This window comes from Halichoerus grypus, chromosome X (genome assembly GCF_964656455.1).
Source record: "Halichoerus grypus chromosome X, mHalGry1.hap1.1, whole genome shotgun sequence".
Taxonomy (NCBI): domain Eukaryota; kingdom Metazoa; phylum Chordata; class Mammalia; order Carnivora; family Phocidae; genus Halichoerus; species Halichoerus grypus.
The window spans coordinates 93435633-93456936 of NC_135727.1; the positions used below are offsets into that span (position 1 = coordinate 93435633).

The window sequence follows — 21304 nt, forward strand, 5'->3', positions numbered from 1 at the left end:
CTGAGTCTCAGTCGGGCCAAGATTCCAATCCAAACCCATTGCCCTTCCCTCGTGCCTCAGTGAGGACGCTTTTCTGTGGGTTGGTGGGCTGCTTGGCTTCCCCGGGGGCAAGGAGCAAAGATTCAGCGAACCCACTCTCTGGAAAAGGAGTTTGTGGTAAGGCCATCCCTGGCCTAAAACTGGGTCTGGAAGCTCGTGGGACCTGAGGCAACTCACATCCAGCAGCCATGCATCTAGCACTTCAGCCAGTGTCTCGTGGGCTCCCAATCACCCTGGCTCATGGCACCCATGCTTCTTTCCACAGCTCTGCCCCATTCCCCCCTTTCTCAGATGGATCCCAAATCTAAATTCCAAAAGGAAGTCAGAAAAATTGGCTTAACTCTTCACTGATACCCCATTCGCACCAGGCACCCCCAATCCCATCAAAGATGGCCTCACCCTGTTTGCCTAAGCATGCGGCCATGGAAGGGGAGGCTTCAGCTAGACAGGGACATAGGGCCTGGAGAGTACCATGGCTGTTTAGAAAGTGCATCTATAATGTGGCAGTGATGACGCTTATACTGAGGACAACGATGGTGACAATGATTTGTGCCATTTATCGAATGCAAAACACGCACCTCTCGCCATGCCAAGCCTTTTGCATGCGTGTTCTGTGAGGCTTGTAAACTGGCTCGGCACTTAGTTCTCAAAGACATAGTGGGACAGGCAGTAGTACAGAATCTAAACAACTTCTCTAGTCTTTCTGCTGTGTGAAAATGGACAACTCAGCAGCGTGACTTCTGGCACTGTTTCCTGGCCAAAATAACCAAAGGGGCAATCCTAGTAACTTCCTGACCCAACATCATAAGGAGTATAAAAATAGAGGCATCTAGGGGCACCTGGGTGGCTCAGTGGGTTAAGCGTCTGCCTTTAGCTCAGGTCATGATCCGGGGGTCCTGAGATCAAGTCCCGCATCAGGTTCCCTGCTAAGTGGGGAGCCTGCTTCTCCCTCTCCCTCTGCCTGTTGTTCCCCCCGCTTGTGCTTTGTCTCTGTCTCTCTCTCTCTCTTAAATAAATAAACAAAATCTTTTTTAAAAAATGGAAGCATCTAGGAGTCCAATTCTCCTTCTGGTCCTGTCGCCCTGGGTTACAGCTTGAGGCTAATGGCCAGTCTGAGTCAGTATACAGCCCTTGGACACTCGATGCCTTTCCAGCTGCAGTGTGGCACCCTGGCAGCCCCGATTCCTCCTCCAGCTCAGGCTCTCCTGGTTCTCTGGAAGAGGAAAGCAGAGCAGGTCTGAGATGGGACTGCAGGGCTCAGCAACCCATCCCTCCTCCAAGCATCCGATTCCCTCCTGAGAGATTGATTCAGTTGGGTTTTGAAGGTTGTTCGAGCTTCCAGAGCACCCTTATTACAGCGCGCACAGCCCCCTTTGAAGGGTAGCTCTTTGGGCTTTTATCAACCAAAACCTTCTGGGCAAAGGTCCCAACTATCTGAGGAGTAACAAGGAAGTGCTTGTCTACCAGATGTCCACATTCTGCCATCAAGAGTGCGAGATCGTTTTTATCTGTATCCCAAATAAAGAAAGAACTCTGCCTTGGAACTTCTTCCAAAGCTCCCAAGATAAGAACGCTGAAACACAGTTGGTCCCCTCATCCCACACTCCCACCTACCTGATAACAGAACGACCCAGGACACTTGTCAAAAATGCAGAGCCCTAGGCCCTCACTGGACCTATCTATTCAGAATTTCTAGATGGGGCCTAGGGCTCTGTATTTTTATAGCACTCTGAAGCCTTCGTTTGTTGATCAAGTTTAGGACATGCTACCCTACTCTGAAATCACCAATGTCATTTCTGATGTCCTACTGAGATTTGGGTATGAAAGCAGGCTTGGGTATCAATAAGCATCATGATCTTTAACGAGTCACTTCCCTTTCCTAGTTCTTACCTTAGTATGGCTTATCTGGAAAATGGGAGCATTTTGCCAGATGGTGTGATGGTACAGTCTACCATTTGCATTAGCCAGCATGGGCTATGAAAATTAATGTCATTGCATTTTCCACAAATTTTTAAAAAGAATTTATTTATTTATTTATTTATTTATTTGAGAGAGAGAGAGCACAAGCGGGGAGGGGCAAGGGCAGAGGGAGAGGGAGAAGCAGACTTCCCGCTGAGCAGGGAGCCCAACACGGGGTTGGATCCCAGGATCCTGAGATCATGACCTGAGCCTGAGCTGAAGGCAGATGCTTAACTGACTGAGCCACCCAGGAGCCCCAATTTTCCAAAAATTTTTGAAGCCCTTTTTTAGGCAATCACTAAATTTCTAGGATAGTCACCAGGCCAAGAGAGAAGTAAAGGCTCAGAGTCCCTGTGTATGTCAAGATAATGTCCGTGAAAAGGCTTGCCATGGGGCCTGACATTTAAAACTTTTATTTTTTTAATTTTTTAGATTTTATTTATTTATTTGAGAGAGAGAGACAGAGCATGAGCAAGGTGAGGGACAGAGGGAGAAGCAGCTGAGCAGGGAACCCGATGTGGGGCTCGATCCTGGGACTTCGGGATCATGACCTAAGCCAAAGGCAGACACCTAACCAACTGAGCCACTCAGGTGCCCCCAGTTAAAACTTATAGCAAGTGTTACTCTCCTTTCCCCAGCCATGTCATGCCAACCATGTTTTCCGATAGCGATCACTACAGAGGCTTCTGCAGCAAGCAGCTCCCCATGCCGTTGTCCCGAATTCACCGGGAATGGGCAGCGGGTGCACGACATTCTCTCATGGTGGCGGTCAAACCCCAACTGAGACATGGTCCCCCTGCTGCCATCTTTCACTTCCGGTGGGAACCCTCAGGCTGGGCAGATCTCACCCATGGGATAGAACTTGAGAAGGAGCTGGGGCACTTCTGGCATGGTGCCTGGAGATCCATATAACTTTCAGTTGTGGTCTGCCTATGGATGAACTCTCTTATCTCTAGCTTCTAGAAAGGAATAACAAGCATAGCTCTTCTACTTCTTAAGTACCTCCAACAGAGTCATGAAATCGTTTGTCTAGACAATTTACCCCTGATGCTTCTGTTCTGGTAAGAACCCTTTACATGAGGACACTCTTGGTGGCTGATGATGTTTTTTTGAGCCAACACACTTGAAAATGTGGGTAAAAGCCAACCGAAGGTCAAACAACTCATCAGGGAAGTTACATCTTGCGTAGTCCGATTTCACTAGAAGCTTCAAAAGTGAAAGCAAACCTAGATTTTGATCTCGGTTGCTGTCATTTCCACAATAAACAAGTGTTTTCCTTTAGTTCCCATGTATAATGTGTGTGTAACATATCATATATTATATTAATATATTAAATACAATATTAATAATTTATTAATTAATATTAATGTGATGTGTATTATTAACTAATATGATATAAATATTTTGTATAATCTATAATTATATATAACATAATATTTTATATGTGTGTATATATATACATACATATAAGCATATGTATGCTTAAGCATAAGCATACATATAAGCAGATTTATGTCAAGGAATTGGCTGATGCAATTATGGGGGCTGGCAAGTCCCAGATCCACAGGGCGGGCCAGTAAGTCGAGTCCCCTGGGCAGGAACTGATGCTACAATCCACAGGCAGAATTTCTTCCTCAGGGAAACCTTCATTTTGCTCTTAAGGTCCTTCAACTGATTGGATCAGGCCCACCCACTTTATCGAGGACAATCTCCCTTCCTTTAAGTCAACTGACTGTAGACGTTAACCGCATCTACAGAATATTGTCATGGCAACCCCTGGATTGGTGTTTGATGGAATAACTGGGCACCATAGTTAACTCATGAAACACCATCACAGGGACATACCCAGTAAATTTTATTGACTGATGTACAGACATTAAGGATTGTGGAAGAGAAGTGTGACTATCAATCTCTGTACCCCGCTGCACAGAAGGCCCCTGTTAGGTGACCATAGAGCAGAGCAAAAGCTCAGTCACTAGCCCCACACTGTGAAGACTTTGACGGGCTGGCTCGTTCCCTAAGGGATGGCACCAGACCAGAAAGAGAAGGATGAGGAATCCAGGCAAGAATGGGAGGGGAAGGGCAACAGTGGACCAAGGTTTGGTTGTCCTTTTGCCTCTCATTGGAAGGTGCTGATTTAGCCTTGTGGCCCATGTATGTGGAAGGGAGGAGTGATTTGGAAACTCCAGAGCAGTGGCGCATCCCCAAAAATGCTGTATTTTGCTTTGGAATGAGTCTTGATTTTATTGAAAAATGTTTGATTTCCCAATTCTGTTTGCCATTAGCCAATATAATTGTGGGCTTGCGCGTGGCCAGCACACACTAAACAGAACTAGATGGAGCCCCACTCTCTGAGGGGGACTCTGAGCAGCAGCTGCCGCCACTGTAAAGGGAGTTGGGGTACAAGACAGTTTTCAAGCCTTTTCTGGCTGTAGTTCAAGAGGTGGCCCAGAATCTTCTCTGCAAATATATCAGTTACTCATTGCTGTGTAACAAACCACTTCAAAACTTGGTGGCTTAAAACAACAACAATCATCAGTTTTGCTCATAAATATGCAATTTGGGCAGGGCTTAGAAGGGAAGGCTCACCAAGCTCCACGTGGCATCTGCTGACGTGGCTCAATCCAGCACAAGAGGAGCCATTTCCAAGATGGCTCATTCACGTGGCTGGCAAGTCGGGGCTGGCTGTCAGCTAGGCACTCCCCTGGGGTGAAGGCTGGGGATCTTGTTTTCTCTCCATGTGGCCTGGGCTTCCTTACCGCATGGTGGCTGGGGACAGGAGAGAGCCAAGGAGAAGCTGAGTCACCTTTCATGGCCAAGGCTCAGAAGTCATGTAGCATCACTCCTATAAGTGTGCCAGTCACTAGACTTGAGTCACCAAGGCCAGTCCATATTCCAGGTAGGGGAATTAGACTTCACCCCTTGATGGGAGGAGTGTCAAAGACTTTGTGAACATGTTTTAAAACCACCTTATGGGGCATCTGGGTGGCTCAGTTGGTTAAGCGTCTGCCTTCAGCTCAGGTCATGATCTCAGGGTCCTGGGATCAAACCCTGAGTCGGGCTTCCTGCTCAGCAGGGAGTCTGCTTCTCTCTCTCCCTCTGCCCTTCCACCCCCCCCCACTTTGCTGGTGCTTGCTCTCTCTCTCAAATAAATAAATAAAATCTTTAAAAATTTTTTTAAAAATAAAACCACCTTAGCAAATGATACCTCTGGTGGTACTTCCTCTGACACCTCCCTCTTTCTTGCCCCTCCTCCCCCATCCAGCCAGTCACCAAGGTTTATAAATTCTACCACCAACAAATATCTTCAAATCTTTTCATTCTCTCATCTCACACCTGGAGCCCTGCATCTTCCTGACTTTCCTGCCTCCACTCTTTCTTCCTGTGATATTTAGGATTAGGTTCATTTGCGTATGACAAAAAATCCAAATAACAGTGGCTTAAACAAGATCAAAATATTCTTCTCTTTTACATAAAAGAAACTAATACATAGCTATCCAGGGCTGATGTAGTGGCTCTGTGATTCTCAGGGATCTGGGCTACTTTCATTTTGCTCCTCTACAAAGCCCTGATCCAAGATGGCTGCCTAAGCACCAGCCATCACTTCCACATTCCAGCCAGGGGAAAAAAAAAAAAAAGAATGAAGAAGGATACACCCTCTCCCTTAAAAGATCCTTCCCAGAAATTTCTACTTATATTTCATTGACCAGTACCTAGTCACACTACCACACTTAGCTGCAAAAGAAGCTGAGAATGTAATCTTCATTCTGGGCAGCCGTATGCCTCACTAACATCCAGGAGTCCATAAATAGCAGTCTTGGACACCTCTGAATCCACACTTCATGCTACACCCAGAATCTTTTCCCTAAAATGCATATCTGAGTATATCCCTCCCCTGCTCAAGGCCTTCAGTGGCTCCCCATCGCTTCTGGATAAAATTAAAATTCCTTAAAATGACTCCAATGTTCCTGCTATCTGGGCTTCTTTTCTGTCAACCGTTACTAGCGATACTTCACCTTCAAAGATACTAACCTACTTGCAGTCCAGCATATTCTTTCTTATCTCAAGGTAATGCAAGGTGTTCCCTCTGCATAGAATCCTCTCCCACCCTCTCTACAGGTTCACTCTACCCACACTTCAGGCCTCAGCCTGGACGTCACTGTCCTCCAAGAAGATTCGGAGGGGCCCATGGACATGTTTTCATTTCTTTTAGAATCAGAAGGAAAAAATGAACTCTTAGGTCCAAGGAAATGTTTGAATTCATCAATATTAATAGTACCTCCCTCACTAGGGTCTTGTAAGGAGTAAATGAAAGAATACACTACATGTGAGGGGCTTAGAACATCCTGTCGTATAGAAAGCTCTCAATAATGATCACCTATTATTATTGCTGTCGTTATGGCCAATTAGTGTCCTACCTCTCCCAGAGGTTTTTTCACTTGAGAGCTGGCTCTCGCAGGAGAGAAGAGATTACTTACCTCCCCCAGTCCCCAACGATTATCTGTAATGGTGGAATTTCAGGCTGCCTTGGAAAGACTATCAGAAGCAAAGAGATGGGGGTGCCTGGGTGGCTCAGTCAGTTAAGCGTCTGCCTTCAGCTTGGGTCGTGATCCCGGGGTCCTTGGATCAAGCCTGCATGGGGTTCCCTGCCAGAGGGGAGTCCCTCTCCCTCTGCTGCTCCCCCTGCTTGTGCTGTCTCTCTCTCTCTCTCTCTGTCAAATAAATAAATAAAATCTTTAAAAAGAAAAGAGAAAAAAGAAAAGCAAAGAGATGTTCTCCTAGCTTTAAATCATCTTCTCTGGTCTCCACCTGGGTAGCTTATGGGGCTGGAGGGAGGGGGGGGTTGGGGGCAGGTCCTATTACAGGGGAAACTGCATGGACATTGAAGTCGAAACAACTGGGTCCTATCTTGGCTCGGGCTACTATAACAGAGTACCATAGACTAGGTGGGTTAAAGAACAGAAGACTATTTCTCACACTTCTGGAGGCTGGGAAGTTCAAGATCAAGGTGCCAGCCAATTGGCTCCCAGGGGAAGCTCTCTTCCGGGTTTTCAGACAGCTGCCTTCTCATTGTATCCTCACATGGTGCTCTCACGGCTCTTCTTAAAAGGGCACTAATCCCATCAGGAGGGCTCTGCCCTCCTGGCCTAGTTAATTCCCAAAGGCCCCACCTCCTGATGCCATCGCACTGGGGATTAGGGTTTCAATATATGAATTGCGTTGGAGGGGGTGAGGTGTTGAGGAGGGGCAGGGGAGCAAACATGCGGTCCACACCAGGTTCAAATCCTGAATCCACCCCTTACCTACAATCGGCAGACTTCCAATTCCTCGGTTGCAAAAGGAGGCTCATAATGGCACCTGCCTCGTGGGTGCCTGGGAGGATTAAATGAGAAATCACATGGGAAATCCGCAGCCCGCTGCCTGGCATGTGGTGGGTTTGTCCCCTCTCCTCCCATCTATACACGTTCCCGAAGGCTGGAGTGCACATGAATTGGACACTCACAGACTCAGAGGTGCCAACATGGAATGTTCTTTAATTTTCTCTCCCTGAGCTCAACTCCTGTGCTCTCACCCCCCCCCCCCCCAGGCAGTAGGAAGTGGCATCTAAACACTGTCGGGTAACCCCAGTCACATTTCATCATGCCCAGTCACTTCAGGATTTGGACCAGCCCCCTCCGTCCCTGGGGAGCCCAGGGGTTCACTGGGTACCCAGATCATGGTAGTTCAACAAGTATCCACGCTGGCTTCTGCCAGTCGGTTCCGGTCCTTGTCTGGGAGCAGAAGCCACAGTCCAGCTGGGACCCTGTGGTAGAGTGAGCAAGCAACTGTCTCGGGTTCCTAGTTTTAGCTCTGAAAGCTCCACGTTCCAGGAAACCCTCAGTCCCAAGCAGACAGGGATGGTTGAGCATCCTACCCTGTGAGCCTGCCCATGCCCTCATCAACCTCCAAGACTCTCAAGACTTCTCCCGGCTCCCAGTGGTGCTTCCAACCCTCCTGGGTTCTGGCTGGGGAGAGGGAGGGCTCCAGGCTCCTGGCCCTGCCAAGTGCCCGGGTGTCCAGGGCTCTGGAGACTGCCCCTCGCCACCTACCCCCACGGCTCACTCGGTCAGCACCTCCACTAGGCAGGCAGCCTGCAAACACCATCTACAGACACCTGGGGGCACACTTTTCTGCCCTCGATCTTTCATCTTGGAAGCCAGGCTCTTAGAACTTGAAAATCCTCTTACCCGCAAAGCCGGACTCTTGCTATCACTGCTATCATTGGCTATCACCGCTATTCTCTGTGCTGGGAGTTTAAACTTTCTTTTTAAATTCAATTAGCCAAGGTATAGTACATCATTAGTTTTTGATATAATGTTCGATGATTTAAACTTTTTTTAAGATTTATTTATTTATTTGACAAAGAGAGAGACAGCGAGAGAGGGAACACAAGCAGGGTGAGTGGGAGAGGGAAATGCAGGCTCCCCACTGATCAGGGAGCCCGATGCGGGGCTCGATCCCAGGACCCCGGGATCATGACCTGAGCCGAAGGCAGACACTTAACCAAATGAGCCACCCAGGAGCCCCGAGTTTAAACTTTTTCCATTTAATAAGAGCAGATAGCATTTATTGAGTGCTTACTGCTGGCCAGGCACTGTTCTAGTATTTTACACCTGTTAGCTTTTTTTTGATCCTCACGATCTCTTAGTGTGCTGTTACCGGCACCCTCTCCTTACACTGTAACCCATAGTACAGAGAGACGTGTAAGGAACTTGTCCAAGGTCACACAGCTAGCTGCTTGGTGTGGCCCCGGAGCTGATTTCTGGCCAACTGGGCCCCGGGCCCCTAGTTTTAACTGTTTGTTTCCTTTTATTCATAGGTTGGGTTCATTGTGTTTGTTCAATGTGAAGAAAAAGGTACAGGGGTGGGGTGGAAGGTCGTGGAAAATAAACAGAGGTCCGTGCCTCCCAATTTTAGCCCAAGAAGAACAAAGTAGGGGCACTTGGGTGGCTCAGTCTGTTGAGAGGCTGCCTTTGGCTCAGGTCATGATTCTGGAGGCCCGGGATTGAGCCCCACGTCGGGCTCCCTGCTCAGTAGGGAGTCTGCTTCTCCCTCTCCCTCTGCCCTTCCTCCCACTGGTCGTGCTCTCTCTCTCACTCTCTCGCTCTCGCTCTCTCTCTCAGGTGGGTAAATAAAATCTTAAAAAAAAAATCTGGAATGACACAAGTATGACCTCTACCACCACAAAAAAAAAAAAAAAAAAGAACAAAGTGGCACATGGGAAGACGCTCAGGTGTGTTAGTGTCACAACTGTGGTGACATCGTCATGAAATGGTGGAAGGAATCTAAAGGTCATTGGCAGAGGGCTGATCTGATTAATCCAGCCTGAGACTGGCTCTGTGGAGAGGCGGAGTGGGGGTGCGATGGTGGTGGAGCTGCAGGTGCTCCAACGTGTTGAGTGCGTGCTGGGGTGTGCCACCTGCCCAGTGCCCGCCTGCCCTGCCCCTAGGATGGCTCAGTCCGTTCTCCTTGGCCCTCGGGGTCTCTCCCCAGGACCCCAGCCCGCGCCCGCACAGCCCCTTACACCCCACCCTCCAATAGTGTTCAGACGCCCCCTTCCTGACCTGGGGTCTCTCCCCGACAAGGCCCATCTTGTCCCCCAACCCTGGTGTCTCCCCCACCAGCAGAGCCTGCTTATGTCCCATCCTGATGGCTCTCCACGAGAGCTCAGCACCTTTTCCCCCCCCTCCTGGGGTCTCTCCCACCCACCCCCTGCAGGGCCTGCCCAGCCCCTTCCTGCGCTGCCCGTCGCAGCGACTCCTGGACCGTGTGGTCCGGCGCTATGCTGAGGTGGCCGACGCCGGCAGCATCTTCATGGACCACTTCACTGACCGCGACAAGCTGCGTCTGCTCTACACCCTGGCTGTCAATGCTCATCCCATCCTCCTGCAGGTATGCAGTGACCCCCGCCCAGGGAGGGGCTTCATGTCGGGCTCCAAGGGGGCCAGCCCTGGGTTGAGCTCTCTTCCCCTTTACCCAGAGCCTTGGGGCCACCACCGGGAGATATGCCCTGCAGCCATACCTGGAAAGGAGAGAAAAATGGAAGTAGGGTAGATGCCCATCAGTAGGGGAATGGTCAAGTAAATGAGGGTGCACTAGAACCCGGGGATACACTGGTCAACGAGGCAGTCATGGTGGCCCCGATTTCCTTGCAGTTTCCAGTCCAGAGGTGGAGACAGACACTTAGCAAGTCAGCAAGCATCCGCAGAGCATGTGGAGCCCAATCATACCGATTTCCCCCAAATCCCAAGGGTCAGGACGCTCACGGTGTGGGCACAAAGGAAACTAGGAAGTGGGAGGAAGGAACGGAAAAAGGAGGAGGGCTAGAGAGAGGAGGGAGAAAGAGGAGGGAGAGGAGGAGCAGAAGGAGGAAGAAGAATGAGGGAAGGAGGAGAGAAAGGAGAGGGAGGGAAAAGAAAAGAGAAGGAAAGGAGAGGGAGAAGGTGCAAGTAGAGAAGGAAGATGCCACAACAAAAACACTTAATGTTTATTATCACATAATATTACATAATTATTAATTTCATCATTTCAATTTAATTTTAAATATAATTATATATAGTTATTAATTATACATAATCAGTAATCATTGTTATATTGTTATATTACATATTTTAGTCTATATTAACTAATGGATATAAATATATTTATATATAATTATTTCATTTATTATTTATGATACATCTAATTATATGATGTTTATTATTATATATTATTTGTTATATATAATTATATATATAACTAATATATAATCATTATTATATATAGCATAATATGTAATATATAATAATCATATAAGTTATAATATATATAATATATGACGTATATTCTATAATAATCATATACATTATATATGATTAATAGGATTAATATAATATATTATTAATATAATTATATAATATTATATATATTATAATATAGATTATATAATGCATAATATATAATAATTATATAATATATTATCATATATAACATATGTGATAATATATTAATAATCTATATGGTTATTAATAATCTATATGATTATTAATATATTATATAGTTTATATATTATATATAGTTTATATAATTATATATGATTATATAATAACAGACAATATAATATATTAATAATCATAATATAATGTGATATATAATTATTAATATATTAATATATAACTTACTGTCTAATGCATATTTATTAATATATGAATAATTAATATATATTGATATATAATCAATGAGGTGCTCTTAGTTATTAAGCACCTACTGTGTACAGGGTTTTGTGTTGAATGTTTTACATCACAACTCCACAACCCCACTGAAATATTATTATTGTCCCCTTTTCCAGATGAGGTAGGGGGTGCTCAGAGATGTGAGGTGACTTAACCACAGTCACTTAGCTAATGTCAGCAATGGGACCCAAACCCAGAGCTGTCTGACTGCAAGGTCCATATGCTAAAACCTGCCTAGTAACATTGGCATTTTAAATCCTAGAGAAGGAGAAGGAACTGCTGGTTGTCCCTCTTGGGGGTCTCCTTTTCCCAGCATCCTAACCTCAGTGGTGGCAGCGGACTCCTGAGAGGCCTGGGCCAGGTCCCTCCATCCACCCCTGGCCCCACCTGGGAAGAGCCTGGATCTTGTCACCCTTGTCCAACCCCAGGATGACCCCGCAGCTGCATAGTTAGACTTCGCCAGGGGGCCCGGGACCTCCCTCCACAGCACTTAGTGGGAGAGGTCCCGGGTGGGCAGGGGAAGCAAGAAAAGGTTCTTCACAACCAGCGGGTGGGTTAAAATGGACAGAAGACTACAGAAAATTGTCCGAGAGGGGGATAACTTCTTTTTTTTTTTTTTAAAGAAGGAAAAGAAGAAAAAAAAAGTGGTATTTATAGTTTCTGTCATTTCTCCCTCGTTTAAAGAAACACCATTCCAGATACAGCTGCTTCAATAAATAGTCAAGAAAAGAGCAGCCAGGATTCCCTCCTTCCTTTTTCATCTCAGAAATCCACGAATGTGGTGCTCTTACCAGGACACCAAGGAGACCCACCAGGGCTGTGTGCTTCCGGAGATCAGTGTTAAGCAGTCAGAAGGTTCCAGTCAGTCGGGGGACGGGGGCAGGTGCAGCATCTGTGAGTAGGTAGTTACCCCGGCCAGGCAGATTCACCCAGAGCCAGCACCATGGTTCCCCGGACTCGAGCCACCAAGGGCCACTGTCGTGATTTTTGTTCTTTCCCAGAACGTGTGCCTGCACTGCTATTTTTGAAAATATTTTCCTTTACATCGGCCTGAACTTGACCCTCTTGTTTCACCCCATGGCCTCTTCCTAGGCAGGGCTGCCCGTGAAATCCCAAAAACGAGTCGCATTTTTTTCGACTCTTCAGCTCTTAAAATAAACATAGTCCCCTGAATCTGGAAGCCCATGGAAAATCGGCCCTCGCTTGGGGAACCTGTTGAAATGCATCCGCTGCATGGACATAGGGACTGACTTTTCTGAATGCCTTCATCCATTGACAATGGAACGAAAGGGTGGGGGGGTCCCTGGTCCAAGAGGTCAGAATAGGCTGAGGGACACACGGCCGAGGCATCCGGAGACGGAGGGGGCCCGGTGAGGCTCATCCCTCTGGAGGCTCCTGGTGAGAGGCGGGGGCGAGTTGTTGTCTCTCATCCTCGAATACCTCCCCCTTCCCGCTCGGCAGATCTTCCCGGGCGCCGAGGGCTGGCCGCTGCCCAAGTACCTGGGCTCCTGCGGCCGACTGGCGGTCAGCACCAGCACCAGCCCGCTGCGGGACTTCTACGGCGCGGCCCCGGACCAGGCGGCCGACCTGGCCTACCAGCTCCTCGGTGTCCTCGAGTCCCTGAGGAGCAATGACTTGAACTACTTCTTCTACTTCACCCACGTCGACGCGGGCACGTTTGGCATCTTTAACAACGGGCATCTGTTCATCCGGGATGCCAGCGCCTTGGGCGTCATCGACAAGCAGGAAGGTACCCAGCATGGGCCTCACTGAGCAGCTGGTAGAGGGGAAGTCAGGGTGACAGGGGCCAGGGAGGGGTGACTGGGGTGGAGGCGGTCGCACCCTGGGGCCGTTCCGGTCTCCGTGTGTCACCGTAAGAGCAGCCCCAGTTCGTAAAATGTCCCTCTTCTCCTTTTGAGTCTGGGCTCCAACTCCCTCTCCAAAGGGGAACCGGACTTGACCTTGTCCACGGGGGCCTTCTGCCCCGCGGCCCCGCCTACACCCTCAGGGCGCTGCTGGTGTCCCAGGCCATCTGTGTGGCACACGGGCCGCCTGCACTGCCCGCCTTCACACAGGCCGCACCTCCGGATCCGCCTCCTCGGAGCCTCTCTCTCTGATGCTTCTAGCCTTTATCTGAAACGTCCCTATCCGGCTGATGCCCTGGTCCACGGTGCCATCCATCTGGGCACCTTTGCTTTTTCTAAACTTTCCCAATGAAAGAGCATGGCATCAAATGTGGTATATGAGTGAATCGGGTTTCTCCCCGCCGGCACAGGCTCAGCGAGCGTTCTAGAACTCTTTGAACATCCCAGTCCTGAGCGGTGACCACATTTTCTGAGCCCAGTCACAGGACGGAGGCTTTTCTTCTCTGATCTCTGATTTTGCTGATATGAGAAGGCCTCCGAAGACTGACCAGTGAAACCGCACTGACTCATTTCCTGAGTTGCCTTTCTTAAGAAGAATCGAGTCAGAAGAAATGAGGCTGATGGCAGAATATTGGGGCGACGGAAACCACTGTGCTGGGCAGTCCCACCGGCCCCCACTGCATGCGTATTCTTCATCACCTGCTCTTCCTGCTCTTTCTCCCAACGTTGTACTCCACACGGGCGGATGAGACGGGTCCTAGGCATTTCCTGCATTCACTCCTTCCACAATAATAACGGGAGAATCACAGTGTGGGGGTGAGCCCTACAATTAGAAGCCCAAACTCTGGCGGGGATCAGCGCATTTTCCATGCCGTGGCCTCCTCCTGCCATAGCACAGAGAGTCCCTCCCGTGTTGTCCTCAGCAGGGACCACTGTGTCCCCAAGCTCTAAATCTCCTGGTGACAGGAGATGCTAGGACACTAAACATTCTAATTAGTGGCGCTCCCCCCACTCCCGCCCCGCTCCACTCCCCTGCAAGGAGCGCAGGTCGTAGGGTGTGTAATATTGTGCATCTCTCTTCTAGGCAGCCCGGCAGCCGCCGGGGCAGGAGAGAGTAAAGACATCTTCAGCTGCCTGCTTTCGGGCTGCCAGGCCGAGCTGCCCTCCTGCTACGCCATCCCGGAGAAGCAGAGCTTGGTGCTCGTGTGTCGGCAGCTGCTACCTCGACTCCTCCTGGGGAAGTTCCCCTCCCCGGTGCAGGAGGAGATAGACAGGGCACTTGCCCAGTGTGGGGAGGGTGCCCACCCCGACCCCGAAGTGCTCGGGGCCGCCAGCCGGCTGAAGGACATCTTGAGGCCCCTGAGAACCTGTGACCCCAGATTTGCCTACCGCTACCCAGACTGCAAGTATAATGATAAGTTCTGAGCGGCTGGAGCCTTGCCGGCCTCCGGGGACAACGTCCCTGGTCCTCCCTTGCCCAGGTGGGTCGCTGCAAGGTTGAAAGAAGCAGCTCCGTCCTGGGACATTCAGAGAGAGGCACCTTCATTTCCCGGGAACGAAGGAACACTCTGACGACCAGAGGGGAGTCGTGCCGCACAGCACGGTTGCCCCTGCTGGCTACAGCGTCACGGAGAAGCCCCGGGCTGGGCCGGAGAAGACCCGACCGCAGACACTCACTGGATCTCGCTGAGCCTCAGTGTCCTCTGTTCTCCACCAGACTCTTGAGTTACTGAAAGAAGACAGGGATGTGAAGGGCCAGGGACACGGGCAGGTGGTTACAGAGAGTGTTCCGGAAACATGCGCAGGCAGGACACATGGGACAGAGCCGTGGAGGTGGAGGCTGACATGGAGGGAAGGCAGGGGGAAGGTGAGGCCCCTGGCCAGGACCGTGTCAGGCTCAAACATGAGGGGCCCCCTTCTTGCTCCCCGGGCGCTCGCACTAGCCCTCCCGCCGTGCTGCCCACACTGCCATGGAGTGAGGAGACGACAGGCCAAGGAAACGCATGGACAGGTGCACAGTCTGGGTGCCTAGGGTCCCAGGTGCTCCTGTGAGGCACCTCGTGGCGTGAGAAGGAGACCCGGCTGAGAACAGATGAGCGGTGGGTGGGGGGCCAATGTGTTCATCCGGGACCTCTGAGAAGCAGGTGTCAGGACGAGGGTGATTCGGGCAAGGATCGTATTAAAGAAGATCGCTGCATAGGAGGGAAGAAGGCGGTGTTGCCAGTCTGAGCCCAAGTGAGGCAGAGAAGGTCAGCAGAGGCATTCTAAGAGTGGCATTGGTGCTATATCTAAAGGAAGGTTCCACAGGGCCCTGCTGCCCTCAGTCGTTGGCAGGGAAGAGCCTGTGGGAAGCGTGACCTTGGCCTCCCCGCAGAGATGGCGTTGAGAGCACGGTGCAGGGCCGGCGGCCAGTTCTGCTCCCTGGAGCCGGAGGCCTGAGCAGGACACGCCAGCCACAGCCGGGGCCCCAGGCCAGCTCTGTCCTCACTGCAGCCTCCAGTGTAGCAGTCGAAGGAGTCTGAGAATTTTTCTTGAACTCGGCCTTATGGGTCGTTGCAACAGTATTTTTTCAAGGTCAGCCAACAGAACGTATTCTATTCAATAGTGTGTTAGTTTGCTTTATACCTTTGAAATATTTAGTCACATGGTATGTGGGCTTCCATGTGGATTCTTACTCTGGCCCCTCAAGCCTTAGTGGAGGGCTCTTTGACCCTTTGTCCAGCCTCCCTGTCAGCCCTCTACCCTTAGGGACCTCCCAGTCGGCCTCCTCTCGTCTCCCTCTAAATCACCACCTTTAGGTCAGAATGCCTGACTTAATAGGTATCATAATACAGACGGGGCAACTGAGGCCCAGGAGGAAGAGCAACTTGTTGAGATGGTCCATGCTCCTCTTGCCTTCCCCTTCGGCTGCTGATTCGCACCCTGTCCTACCCAGTTTTGGCCCCTTCACTCACATTTAAAGATGGGCCAAGAAACGTCTTATTTCATTGTCCACCAGATTGCTTGCCTTGGGGGGGTTTGCCTTTTGACAGCTCCAGGCACTAATCCCCGGGGCAACCATGATAGCGAGGATGGCAGGCCAAGCTTCTGGAAGGGCAGGCCTGGGCTGCCTGAGAGTGTTGGAGACGGTGGCCTTCTGGCTCGGTCTGGAGGGGAGAGGATTGACCCAACCTGCAATATTCCCCAAGTCCAGTCTACAGTGATGGGTTCAAAGGCCAGGCCCGACCATGAGGGAGTGGGTCGTGTGCATCTGTACCCAGGGCTGAGGTTCAGACGGTTCCATTTCTCCACTTACCAAGTCCCACACATCATGTAAGATCCTGTCTGAGTCCTACCTTGACCCAGTGCTTTTCCTGACAGCCCGGCCCCCAGGAAGCCCTTTTTGAATCCCCTCTCTGTACCCCTGAACCATAGGTCTGTGCCCATGTGAAGCTAATCCGAAGGGTATTCCGGAGAGATCTGTGTCCCACCCTCCCATCCGGCTGAGAGCAGCCTCCGGATGGCGGATGGCGGATGGCGGTGGTGAGGGCGCTTTGTGTTCTCCGTAGCAAGCCGGCCGGGCACAGAGCAGGTGCTCGAAAAACAGTACACTCTTTAGGCCCTTTTGCTTGGCGTTTGTCACATACTATGTTCTCTAGACTCATGTGTCTCCCCAGAATTCCTCTCTAGAAATCCTAACCCCCAGTGTGATGGTATTAGGTGCTGGGGCCTTGGGGAGGTGATTGGCTCATGAGGGTGGAACCCTCATGGATGGGATCAGTGCCCTTCTAAAAGAGACCCCACGGAGCCCCCTTGCCCCTCCTGCCACATGAGGACGCAGGAAGGAGATGGCCATCTATGCACCAGCAAGAGGGCTCTCTCCAGACACAGAACCTGCCAGCGCCTTGATCTCAGACTTCCCAGCCCTCCAGAACTGTGAGAAATAAATGTCTGTTGCTTGTCAGCCCCCCCGCCCCCGGGTCTATGGTATTTTGTTAAAGCCACCCAAACAGACGGAGACACGTTGCCGGCCATACGCAGGACAGAGCGGCTTCCCTGAGAGTTTTTAGCTACTGCCTTTTTGGCCTGCAGGACCAGCTCCCTAATTTGCGGGGCCTCATGCAAAATGAAAAAGTGGGGCCTCCTGTTATTAAGACTGGCCAGACAACAGAGCATGAAACCAAGCGCAGGCCCCATGAGACTGCAGAGCTTGCGTGCCCGTGAAGCTGGCCCTGGGTGCCTGAGAATATGAACCGTTCACCTCGGCAGAGAACGTCCCTGGGGTTCACTGGCATCTCCTTTGACCTCCACCACCAAGGGAACTAGGTGTGGGACCAGAGGCCATATATGAAATACAGAACAACCACCATGGCAAAGGAACTGAGCTACGAGAATGCATTCCACCTGCCGCAGCCTGACGTGGGCAGAACCACAGCCTGGCGGGCAAGTCCGACTCTTCGAAGGAGGAAACGGGTTCAAGCGATTCATTCAAAGTGACCATTTTTCCAGTCCTCTCCTGTAGCATCTGACTTCTGCCCGCCAGTGATTCCGTGAGCCTGAAAGTTTCCTCTAGGGTTAAAAGATAAAGAGTTTGCTAAATAAATCAATACTTTGCTCGACTTGTATTCTTTGGGGAAAGATCTACAGCCCTGGAATCAGACAGAGCTGGTTTCAAGTAATGATTCGGCTGGTTCCTGTGTAACCTTGGACAAGTTGTTTAACCTCTCTGAGCCTGCATAAGATGGGGAGGAAAGGCTCTGCCCTCGCAGGGTTACTGTCCTATTTCAATAATACAGTGTCTCTCAAGAGCCTGGCACATATAGGCATTCTGTATCTGAAGGCAGATGTAGGGCAAGAACAGAGGGTCTCCCAGCACAAAAGGGCTCCTCACAGAGCCAAGGAGAGTGTGGCAGGCTCTGGGAGGCCCCCTGATCCCAGCCCCAAGGCTCTGCTCCAGCCCAGAGGACCCGTAAGGAAGCCAGGATGCCGCAGGCTGGTAGACAGTCTGACTGGGGCCATTGTTATGGCTTCCTGCTAACCAGACTCTGGCTTGATCATGAATGACAGCTGGGCAGCCACTGTCCTCACCTCCTCAGCCCAGCCCTCCCCCAGGCTCAGAAGGGAATTCTCCTCAAGCAGGTAATGTTGGGAGCCTTGGGAAGTCCATCCGCGCTCAGTACTGAAGAGAAATGCGGAAGCCATCTTGGCCAGTTGAAAGCCTGGCTGCGGAGATGTGGCTTTTCTGCCCACCCCAGGCCTGTTGGCCGCGTATACTGGTGCAGCTGGGCTCACGTGTGCACAGGTGTGCTCCTGGTCTGTCTGCAGCGCTTCAGGGCACTGTTTAAGAACAGTTGCAGTTGCAAGACATGTGGGAGGGTCAACGCCCAGGCAAAGGGGAACAGGCAAAGGGGAGCTGGGCAACCAGTTCAAGTGGCCTGCCCTGTGTAGCTCTTTGTAGGAGCAGACAAGGAGAGAGAGCAACCCCGTCCCACTAGGGTGTCAGATCCTGCACCAGCCCCTCTTGCAAAAGTCAGCACGTCAAAGTTATTTATTGTGGTGTTGCTTATAATCGAAAATACTGGAAACAACCTAAGTGCCCGTACATGGGAGAGTACTTGAATAAACCATGATACCTCCACACCATGGAGTGCCATGCAGCTTTGAAAACGAATGCGGATGATCTCTATGAACTGATACGGAAAGATCTGCAAGATACACAGCTAAACGAGAACAACATAAAAGCAAAGCACCAAGAGTATTTAGAGGATGCAACCTTTCATGTAAGAAAGAAAGAGTATAAGCAAACATTTATGTATCAGCTCACTTGTGATACAAATATATATTATATGAAAATATATATTATATATAAGATATTATATAATACATATACACACACAGATATATATAGATATATAGATATATAGATATATAGATATATATATAGAGAGAGAGAATAAACCAGAAGCTAACGAGATTGGTTACCTACAGGGGGTGGTGGGAATGGGGTGGAAAGAAGGGAGGAATGGGAATGGAGGTAGGGACGAAGAGAGAGTCAACCTTCTCTGAGTATAACTTTTTGTATAAATCTGACTCTTAGAACCACGGGAATGCCTCACACAACCCACAAATAAATAATTAAGATCCCCCAGGGTGTGGGTTGCACTAAGATGTAATACAAACCATAGCCAGTGGACCTAACTGTGTTACACATGACTAGGATAACAACACCGAAGAACTAGCCTAAGTAACTTGAAAAGTAAGCATTTTGACTACAACAGTATAAGGCTAAAGACAAAAAGAACCACGCACACAATTTAAAATGGTTCATTTTGTGTTATGTGAATTTCACCTCGATTTAGAAGAAAGAGAAAGGAGACAAAGAACCATGCACAAAAAATTGTGCTCTAGTTAGTAAAATTTTTCCCATGGGGATGTGGGTTGGCTGTTCCAAAATTATTTTGTGTTGAGCAGGTAAGTAAATATATTGTGGGTAATGAGAGACAGGCTTCTTACCATTGGAGAAAGGAGTTATAAGCAAGGAAGGAGGGAAGGCAAACTTCAACCCTCTAAGGTTGGACTGGAATTGGAAGTATCACTAAAAACACAGGATTTTTGCTGTAGATACATGGATGGATAGATACAGAAATACAGATGTGAGTGTTAGAACTCTATTTCCCAGCTCTGTCTCTGAGAAGGCCTATAAGCAGCGACACCCCACTACCTGGTCTTGGTTTCTCCAGTAAAAGAAATCAGAGCTCTTTGGAGAAATGGCTGATTCCAAGACTAGGAAAGCAGAAGATGATTCTGGAATAATCTTGTGCTGCCAGAAAGAAAGGAAATGCTCAGAAAATTGGGGGCATGTCAAAAGGACACAGAAGCCAACTTGAAGGGACTCCCAGTTGCCAAATCTGGGACAATCTGAGCTACAAAATAGTGATAGTCATAGATTATAATCCATAATTAAAGTCAATTCTTAGGAGACCATACTGATATAAATAAATACTTGAATAAGTAAGTAAGGGGGGGAGGCAAGAGCTCTTGGTTATGGTAGAATTCCAATTCATAAGTGTAGAAGAAACGATGGGAGTGAAAAGTCACCACTTGGCAAACACCACACTAATAATTATTGCAGGCAAGAATCCTCAGTGGGAGCTCAAACCAGATGAAAGTAGGAGACACAGGACATTTGCATCAACTCAAAGTTGTCTTGAGTTGAGTCTACTCATTAAGAACGAAGGGAAAAATAGTAACTTGATGGTGAGGGAACCTGGCAGACACAACCTTAGCCAAGCCATCAGGGTCCACCTTAGCAGTGATAAGTGACATAGACATCATGTGCCCCCCGAGATGATGCCCTGAGAAGGGCACAGCATCACTTCTGAAGTTTTCTTGCCCCAAATGCAAAACCTCAATCGAATCATGAGGTAACACCCAACAAATCAAGGGACATCCTACAATTGGCCATGAAAGGGAAGGAAGGACTATAGAATTAGCACAGAGTGGGGGTGAGAGAATTACACGCAATGTGGGGTCCTCGATGGGATCCTGGCCCAGAAAAGGGACATCAGTGGTGTCAATACCCACCGGCCAAAACTTACCAGGAACACACCCCCAAGTGGAACAGGTTGGGTTTATTGCTCATGGCAACGGGGGAAATGCACACCACGGAGCGCCATAAGGTGTCTCAGTGAGTGGGGGGCAGAAAGGATGTCATAGAGGATTAGAGCTTGTTAGGTGAGTTTGGGGAGGGTTCAAGGGAGTGGGGCTTTGCTCTGGATTGGATGCTGTCAAGAAGTGGGGGTAAATCCATGACTGTACACCTCCATAAATCTTACCTCTAGGACAGGGGGGATGAAGCAAGCTAACACTGTTGTTAGGAAAGCAGCAGTCACTCATAGTAGCCAGGATAAGGGGAAATTCGGTTATTTTTGGTTCCACAATGTTCGTGCTGTTGTTTGTGTTCAGACATGAGTACAGCGTGGCCTTGTTTTGTCTTGATTCTTTGTGGTCACAGAGTGGACTTGTTTGATGTTCGTGACCTGAGCGATTGTTTATGTTCGAGAAGAACACGGAGGCCCCGAGGTGTGGGCCAGGCCAGCCCTGAACTCCACCAAGGGGCCAGTTCCCAGCTATTGTGGGCTGCTTCTCTTTTTCTCCGTGGGACGAGGGGTGAAATCCCAGTTAAGGTCTATTCGATTAGTACATCGGATT

General features: G+C 49.4%; 1 protein-coding gene across 2 annotated transcripts in view; it reads left to right on the forward strand.

Annotated features, from left to right (window-relative positions):
• DIPK2B (divergent protein kinase domain 2B) overlaps positions 1-17700 on the forward strand; it is a 42061-nt gene extending 24361 nt beyond the window's left edge. The window contains exons 3-5 of one of the 2 annotated variants that reach the window (XM_036106315.2): positions 9757-9930; positions 12711-12999; positions 14199-17700. In XM_036106315.2, coding sequence (XP_035962208.1) covers positions 9757-9930; positions 12711-12999; positions 14199-14539 — 804 coding nt within the window. In that variant the 3' untranslated portion in view covers positions 14540-17700. The remainder of the gene's footprint in view (positions 1-9756; positions 9931-12710; positions 13000-14198) is intronic. The other variant, XM_036106316.2, reaches the window with a different exon arrangement.
• The last annotated feature ends 3604 nt before the right edge of the window (positions 17701-21304 follow it).